The sequence below is a fragment of the Aricia agestis genome, chromosome 3 (assembly GCF_905147365.1).
Source record: "Aricia agestis chromosome 3, ilAriAges1.1, whole genome shotgun sequence".
In the NCBI taxonomy this organism is placed as follows: domain Eukaryota; kingdom Metazoa; phylum Arthropoda; class Insecta; order Lepidoptera; family Lycaenidae; genus Aricia; species Aricia agestis.
In genome coordinates, this window is record NC_056408.1 from 18,890,908 (window position 1) to 18,899,817 (window position 8,910).

The 8,910-nt window shown below is 38.6% G+C and overlaps 2 protein-coding genes across 2 annotated transcripts; both read right to left on the reverse strand.

Moving 5' to 3' along the window:
• Positions 1-367: 367 nt before the first annotated feature.
• Positions 368-8,617, reverse strand: LOC121740609 (mediator of RNA polymerase II transcription subunit 28). The gene is made up of 5 exons (XM_042133341.1): positions 8,462-8,617; positions 3,385-3,509; positions 3,122-3,266; positions 2,027-2,134; positions 368-571 (listed from the first exon to the last, which is right to left on the reverse strand). The coding sequence occupies exons 1-5, from the start codon at positions 8,519-8,521 to the stop codon at positions 440-442; spliced, it is 570 nt and encodes a 189-aa protein (XP_041989275.1). The 5' UTR covers positions 8,522-8,617; the 3' UTR covers positions 368-439.
• Positions 4,559-8,389, reverse strand: LOC121740608 (probable lysine-specific demethylase 4B). Its single transcript, XM_042133340.1, has one exon. The coding sequence runs from the start codon at positions 7,982-7,984 to the stop codon at positions 5,342-5,344; it is 2,643 nt and encodes an 880-aa protein (XP_041989274.1). The 5' UTR covers positions 7,985-8,389; the 3' UTR covers positions 4,559-5,341.
• Positions 8,618-8,910: the final 293 nt, after the last annotated feature.

The following is an 8,910-nucleotide window of genomic DNA, read 5'->3' on the forward strand; positions in this document are numbered from 1 at the left end:
AAGTTTGTTGTCTTTTCTTTAATATTTTTTAATATCTAAAAAGGTATTGATAAAACCTAAATTTGCTCAAAACACTTTTTTCATAATCATTATAGTTCGTCTTTTATTCAAGTAAAACTAACTCGGCGATGATTCCGCGCCGTCCTTTTTCACCTGGCATATGAAAGACGGGCGTGAGTGTGAAGAGAGAAGAACGATGTTTGATTTTTAGAGTCAGGTGAGCTCTTAAATAGATATCATGTGATTAACAGACCCCTAAGGGTCAATTCAGATCGTAACGCGACGCGTAGATGCATATTGCATATTTCTAAATTTGTGCTGAATTGACAGATTCCAATTGCGTGAGACGTCTTGCAAATCTGTCAAATCCACACTTTAGAAATGCATCGCGTTGCAGTCTGAATTGACCCTAAGGTGTGCATCTCCGGCCCTGAGGGGGCTACCGGCGGGGGTGTGCGGGGTGGGCGGGGTAGGCGGGCGGGAGGGGCGGGCGCGGTACCTGGTGCTGCTGCATCGCCTGCTGCTGCAACGCCGCCTGCTGCGCCGCCGCCGCTGCTGCCATCTGCTGTGCCTGCGCATAACACGATTATTTAAATTAACGATAAATAGGATCTCTTAAAATATTTTGCACTTTTACAAGAACTATACACTATACAGCAATTAAAAAGTATACTTAAATGTTTCAACAGATGGAGACGAGTAAAGTAGGAGAGCTATAATTTTTCGATATATAGGTAACTAGCTGTTGCCCGCGACTTGTCGTGGTGTCAACAAAATTTGTGTCAAATTTAAAAACTTTTTAAAACCCTGGTAAGTGGTACCCCTCTTAGGGCCGCGCTACACCGGAATGGCAGCGCTGAAAGTGCTCGCCTCGCCGCTGCCATTCCGGTGTAGCGCGGCCCTTAATTAATCAAAATACCCAAAAACAGCTGTGCAGTGTGCACATAATCTATACTAATATTATAAATGCGAAAGTATCTCTGTCTGTCTGTCAGTCTCGCTTTCACGCCAAACGCCCAAACTACCGAACCGATTGTAATGAAATTTTGTATACAGATAGTCTAAAGCCTGAGAAAGGACTTAGGCTACTTTTTCTACTGGAAAAAAGGGTTGTCAGGGGGTGAAAATGCGTAAATTTGTTCAAATTAAGTTAGTTCCAAAAATTCATAATAGATGGCGCCGTGCGTCTTCTTTCTATAAGAGGTGGTATCACTTACATTTAAGTTTCGATTTTTAAGAAACTATAAACAAAAACATAATAACTAATAAGTATGATTAGTTCTATGTTATAATGAAGTAAAAAATAAAACGCCATCTGTTGAATCGTATTAGAACTAAAATGTTCATTGCATCGATATATTTCTGGATTTTTTATAATATTATACATAAAATATATTTAAGATTTTTGAAATTTTATTTTAATACACATCCAAGACCCAGGAACATTGAAAACTTTTTGTTCCGCCTGCGGGACTCGAACACAGGACCCCCGGGATGAGCGCTGGCCACGCGCAATGCGAATTCATTTTCATCGATATTTTCATGGAAATAAGATATTTTCCCACATCAAAATGTAGCCTATGTCCTTTCTCAGACTCTAGAATAACTGTGTACAAAATTTCATTGCAATCGGTTCAGTAGTTTTGGCGTGAAAGCGAGACAGACAGACAGACAGAGATACTTTCGCATTTATAATATTAGTATGGATATATTATACCAATCAATATTAATGGACATCTCAAGTTGACCAACGTAACCCTACAGAAAATCAGTGTGAAACTATGCCTGAAACGTTTTTGCTGTTTCATCGAGTAAGTAAGACTCTCGGAGAAGTTTTAAGAGTATCAGGAATTCCCATCACCAGAGAATACGCTTGTCTCCGGTTGTAGTGTCATGTGTGTTTCTACAGGCGGCAGATATCGGCGGCTCGTATCCTGGATCATTTTATTTAAAAAAGTTCGGTGACCGTGCCTAAATGTTTAGGAAATTCTGTAATAGAGAGAAGTTTAGGAACTGCAATATCTACCTGTACGCTCTGCTGCACCTGGCAGGGCTGCGGCATGGGGGAGGCGGCCTGCGCCAGCGCCGGCGCCGCGCCCGCGCCCTGCTGACACTTGTTGTACACCGTGTGACCCTGCAGGACAGTGCATAGTTAAGGGAAGCTCGCGCTAGAAGTGACTACACTGCAGGGAAGCGACGCGCGACGTGGCCAAATATATACTTTGTATAAAATCGTATGAGTTAAGCCGCACACACACTACACACGACACAAAATGTCAGTATTATGAAACGTGTCGCGTCGTAACTAACGGCTGCACGTAGAGACACAAATGATAACTTAACATTAATTTTATAAGGAGTGTGCAAGTTGTGGCCGAAAATGTACTATCAGAGAAGAGAAGAGAGAAGTTGATTCCTAGGCAGATGGCGGACCTAAGTAATTTGGTCGCGTTAAGTCAAACCCATCCGATCGATCACAGCTAACATTGACGTAGTGACGGACCTACGCGCTACGTCATGTGGTCGGCTTATTGCCTAGGAATCAATTTCCTCAATGGTACATAAAATATACGTAATGGGAAAGTTTGGTGGCATCGACAAGCTCTTTTTATGGGGCGTCCTTACCCTCGTTCCCCGGTGGCACTGCGAATGTTTGCTTCGCTTTATCCGTTCGCTAAGACTCCATTACCGTTTACCAAATGCTGAAGACTCTTACATTAAGAGGGCGCCTAACCCAAAAAATCAAACATCGTTCTTCTCACTTCACACTCACCAAGTTAGTTTTTTCTTAATAACTAGATAAATATAGGTATTTACAACATTAATTTAAAAATCCGCCAGGTCATTGTCTGTTTAATGCACGGTTATGGCAATATAATATGAAAAATTCGTAAAAATTAGATGCATCTTTGTGATTTTTTTTTTTCTATAAGTACTTAGAGAAAATTTTAAGATATCGTGTTTTCGCTCAGATTAAATTCCTGGAAATATAATGTAGTATCTATGTTGAGAAAATGAAACAATTCGGGGCTTGTTTTCAAGTATAAAAATGAATTATAAAATCGTCAATTTTCGGTTAGTCGCCCTCTTAAGTAACATTAAATCACTCCGAGCTTGTTACCTGTAAGTCGGCGAGCAGGTTGAGCCACTGGCCGATCTTGTCGTAGTGTCGGCGCAGTAGCTCGTCCTTGCGCTGCAGCTCGCACTTCAGCTCGTTGTTGTCCTCCTTCACCAGCAGCTCCGGCTTCATCGCCGACAGCAGGAACCTGCAGCCAAAATATCAACGTCAACCTCATCAATACCGTTAGAGGCCTCTGTGGTCCAGTGTATTATATATTCTGTGACTCTACAGTCCTGATGATAAGTAGCTGTAACAATACGGACCTCTTTTGCAGGAAGAATGCCTCCATCTGTCTAGCGAGGTCAATGAACCGCTCCACCTCCACCTTCACCTCCTCCTTCTCGACGTACGGCGACGCCTCCTGCTTCGTCAGCACGTTCAGACATGCCTGCAAGCGACACTTAGCATCAGGCGACTCGTTGCTCTGGTTGCATCTGGGGGCACGGGAGTGCCCCCGCCAAGATGAGCCAAGCTCGCTTTTACAGCAATGAGGAATTTTACGATGCGAGTTTCGACGTAGCGCGCAGTGTTGTGGCTTGCCGCTTGGCCTAGCCTTGGCGACGGCACAATTCAAGCCAATATCATCAACGCGTGTGGCATTTTTCGTTTAAGGTAAATTTTATTGAGCTTGTAATAAAATGGCTGATGAGATATTGCAAATATTAAAATAATAATACTGTGTGAACATCAGGCTAAAGAGTGTCTGTGAAAACTTGTAATTGGCCATCCTATGTTATTTTAAAACCATTTGTTAATCTAGCTGTAAGTTTTCCTAAATAAGTGCTTAAATAAAATAAAAATAAGAGTGCATAATAAGTAACAGCTATAAGTACTTACTATCTACTTTATAGATAGTCTATAATCGCAATATTATCTAAGTAGTCTGATAATCGACTGAGCCAAAATAATAAACTGCGGATATTTACCTACACAAGTTTCTATAAGCATTAAGCATTACCATGTAACCACAACATCCGAACACAGGCAGACTTCAGACTCTGCAGCACAATGTGTTTAGGTATTACTGAGTTTAATTACTACTAGTCAAGTTTCTAGAAATGGTTACTAGTAACAAAACACTAAGCTGCCAAGCCTCATAACTCATAATATAAAATTTGGATAAACCTCAGAGTTCAGTCTCTCGATTATAGTTTGCCTTTTACTGGATCTAAATGAGGAAACCTCAGTTAGACTGGCAATGCAATTTTGAATTTTACATAAAAAAATCGAAACAAAGTATACAATATACCTTATCTAGAACAGAAGTTTTACTACATAACCATAGACATAACCTAAATAATGATAAAAATATATCTACTTCAAAATTTGAGTCCCAAAATTTCACCCGAACATACATACTTACACACATACAGAGTAAGTTAATTAAATAAAAGCTTTTAAAGAAAGGTATATAGGTAAGGTAATAACATACAAATTAACTACTTAGGACATCTTTTATTTACTATTTCAATATACACAATAAATTCTTAAAATCTATAATACATATTATGATCCGCCATGAAAATAAATAAAATTCAAATTCAATACATAGATTCACCAAGTCCCATTTACACGGTACACCTTAGGGCAAGAGAAAATACTCAAAATCAAACTTGAAATACTAGTATTTTATAAACATATTTTTTATTGCAATAATTGTACAGTCTAAGTTTCACAGCTATTAGAAATAAAATCATCTAAGTTGTTCTCAAAATATAAAATGTGTGTCAACTCTTACAATAGAATCAAAATTGGTTGTATTATTCACAGAGTTATAAAGTAACATATTATTATACTTAAAATAATGTATAGATGAGTGAGCCACCAAAAAATTTATAATTACGATTAGTTATTACGTATTTACACATGGATCATGAACTCCGGTGGGACTAATACATATTACTTACTCACTACATTTACTTATTCAAACTTCCACTCAAAGACTGTAGAAGCTAAAAAGATTTAATATATTAACATCGGTTACACAATTTTATGTAAAGTGCATATTTTCAATATTTTAATTTGCAAAAAATTGTAGTAAAGCTGATACAATCTTTGCATTGGACTAAAAGAAGAGGACAATTCAAAACACTCACATCACACTATCGCGGATCACAACATATTTAATTTAAAGAACATTATTATATTTACTTTTAAAACTATTGAAATTTCAACTTGAAACATCGTAACATAATCTATATTATTATTAAGTCACTGCATTTATTTCTGGTAAGAGTACCACGGTGACTGGTACGGACTTCTGTAGTATTGATTGGAGTTCATCTGATCGTACATCTGATGCATGTGGGGTAAGGATTGTTGGTTGTGGTAGTAGTCCAGCCATTGATTCCTCTCCTGTGCATAATTATTGGTGTGATCGGAGGCATCTTTATGTGCACTCTGAGTGTTGTACATACCACTGCTTACTGTCTGCGGGTTGTACGTGCTATAATCTATAGGCTTATCTAGGAAAATACTGTCATTATATTGACCAATAGGAAGTGGTATATCTCGAGGATTTTTTTGTGATTTTGAACATGTAGGTTTTTGCTGCTGCTTTGGAGTTACCTTGGAGGATGCCTCTTTTAAGTTTTCTCTTTGATTGGTTTCCATGAACTTATAAAATTCGCTTTCAAAAGCACTGGGGTTTTTGTTGAGAGGCGGTATAATTGCAGGAACTCTTGAATTTTGCTCAGGCAGTGAAGAGGTTTTTGAATATGTTCGACTGTGAGACGCGGGGACAGTGTGGTTTTGTGACTTTGTGCTTGAATGTTGGTGGATTGGACTAGTTTGAGGCTTAGAGCTATTTTGAGGACTCGGAGGCTTCCTGACTGGATTCTGTTTCATTAGCTGTGAAATTACACTGCTGTGGCCATAGATTTTCTTTTGGCTATCCAAAACTGGTTGAAGGGGGGAGTTGTATTCAAAATTTGTAGTCTTTTTTGGGGTACGGGGCTTTCTTGGCGTTTTTTCCTTGTTCTCTGGTTTCTCTTTCTTTACTTTGGGTTTGGGATTTACAGGATCTTTTTTCACCCTTTCTTTTTTGGGTTTAATAACTTTTTCTTTATCAGTCTTTGTATTGGATTTCCTCTTCTTTGGTTCCTTTTTTTCTGTTCCTTTCTCATTTTCTGTAGAGAGTACATCTTTTTCCTGTAATGTAAGTGGATCTGGCAGAGGAATATCACCAATAGGACTTTCAGAATGCGGAGGTGACTCAAAGCCAGCCACTACAGCTGCCATGTCTTCCAGTTCTTCATTGGACAGTTTCTTAGCCTTATGTTTTCGCTGTGTTGTAGGTGTACCTGTAGCTTTTGTTTGTTTTTCTTTGACCCCTTCTTCTTTACTTGATTTTTCTTTTATGTCTTTATTTTTCTTTTTTTTCTTTGATTTTTTGTTCTTACGAGAGCCATAATCCGAATCCTTGTCAGAATCTATATAACCTACATCGGGTAGTTGTGCTTCTGAAGGATCCATTTCATCACCCTTTAACCAAATATCCTCAAGAGCTTCCAGCTGGGTGTCATCAGGTTCCATGGGTAGAATAGGACGTTTCATTGATGTCATCATATCTAAATCTCCTTCTGCCATTGTCATTTCATCATCATCCATCACATCATGACCGAGGATGGAAACTGCGATGGCACCCTCCGATATACTTTTACTCGCCATGGCTCTTTTCAAATGAAGTGGGTGTCTCTTCTTTTTCTTTAGACCCTCTTCTTCAGCTGCAATAAAGGATTCTGGCAACTCTGTGTTATTTTTGTTACACAGTATATCCTGGCCGGAAGGATGTGGAGCTGGCACCATTTTTTCGGGCTGCTCAGGATGACAGCCAATATCTTGGCCTTTCAGCCATAGTTCATAGCGGTCAGGTTGAAAACGTTTGACGAATGTGTCCATAGAAATCTTTACCATATCATTACTACAGGTACATTGAGTGGCTCTTTTGCCATATTCCACCCACCTCGGGGCTGCAAAATTAGTTGACTCCGCACAGTTAAATCCGTGGTTAAATCCAGCATGATAACCGTAAGGGAAAGTTATCATTATTTCTCCAGCTTCTTGAGTTATTTTATTGTATGGAATGGAATACTGTTTCAAAATCTGTGGTGATATCAATGTCATTTTGTGTCTTAAAAATGCTTGACAGGTTTTAGCTGATGTGGGGAAGAATCCTGAAGCAATTCTTTCAAACCTTTTGCCATGCTCGGGAGGTATTGCATACCATGTTTTGGGATCTCCAAAATGCAAGTAGTTGATTGAATACAAATCCATGTCCTCAGTATGCCATGCAAAAGTAGTCTTCCACATGCCAAAATATAAATAAGCTGTGTTCACACCATCAATTTCAATACCATAATCAGAATTAACAAAGTCTAATATGGTTCCGAGATGATTGATGTTCCATTCCTTAACATCTGGGTCTGTTATACTTCCGTTTACATCTGCTCCATAAATAGGGGCGACATAAGTAACATTTTTCCAATACTTTCTCTCCAAATCTTCGTAGTTTGTATGTTTTGGTGTGCAGTACTTAGCAGAATTCGCCATAACCGCAAACTGTTTTACAGTCATGGATTTCTTCTGTATGTTTATTTGTTGAAATAAACCTTGCTTTCCTGTGACCACTTGACATATAGGTGAAGGAATCGTGATGTTCAAATCGTCTAAATTATATCCACTTTTGCGAGGAATCCATTCAGGTGGTGGGATAACTTTAGCGAGACCTGCCTTATGCGCACCCTTGGATTCCATGTACTGAATGTATTTATTAAAATCTTTAAACTCTTCCCATGTTGGGCGGAATACTTGAATAGTAACACCATTTCCAGAAGGACTGGAATCCTCTGTAGCCACCGACATTATAAACTTCAATATATCACACGTTCAAAACAAAATTTCATAACACAAAATTATTCTCTATTCAGTCAAATGTCCAAAACACCATAATTGTATTAAAGTTTCTCTTACTATATTATTAGCATGTGGCCAAATGAAACTTAGCGTTTGATAAATTACACTTATATTTTGATTATATTAAAAACATTATCAGTAAAATGGCCGACATGTACGAGATGCGCTTGCAACAAAATCCGAATTTACGATCGAAGCCGCATAAGCGAAATCGGGTCACGTAGACAAACCAGTCCCTATAATTTTTTCATCAATATTTATATTCACCATACGCAGCTTCTACTACACCGATATTTGGATTTCAGATGACAAATAGCTAGCTGGCAACACTCACTTGATGATTTTGGTTTCAATGTTGGTACTATGCCATCTTTATTTTGACATACTAAAATACGCAAAATTGGCCAATAATTTTTCACACTTTACCTGAAAAGATTCTTCGAACTCCTCAACTAGGTTTCCACTACCATTCGATGAAGCAGCCATTTCCTTGTCACAATTTGGAATCTTCGCACTATATATTTTTATAGAGACGAACGCTTACTTTGAAGACATGACACATTTCTATGCATGACAATGACATCTTTCAACTTTCGTCTTTCTCTTTCAAGCCGAAGTCAAGCTGGCGATGACATATTATATACAGAACTGCCAACATACTAAATCAATCATCTCTTATGCCGGCTCTCCACATATGCAAGCGCATTCGCCAAGTGCCAACGCACTGGGGCCTGGGATGCGCTTGCCAACGCGCTTGTGAGTAATCCACACGTTTGCGACAAGTATAAAATATATTATACCTCGCTTTATCAACAATTTGGACAATACAATAATTGTAAACCAGATTACTGAAAATAATCTATACATACATACAT

Coding starts and splice junctions, on each gene's coding strand:
- LOC121740608 (XM_042133340.1), bottom strand. CDS start 7,984: ATGTCGGTGGCTACAGAGGATTCCAGTCCTTCTGGAAATGGTGTTACT.
- LOC121740609 (XM_042133341.1), bottom strand. CDS start 8,521: ATGGCTGCTTCATCGAATGGTAGTGGAAACCTAGTTGAGGAGTTCGAA. Junction 3,510..8,461: donor AGTTCGAAGAATCTTTTCAG/GTAAAGTGTGAA, acceptor TGTCGCTTGCAG/GCATGTCTGAACGTGCTGAC. Junction 572..2,026: donor AGGTGCAGCAGAGCGTACAG/GTAGATATTGCA, acceptor TGTTATGCGCAG/GCACAGCAGATGGCAGCAGC.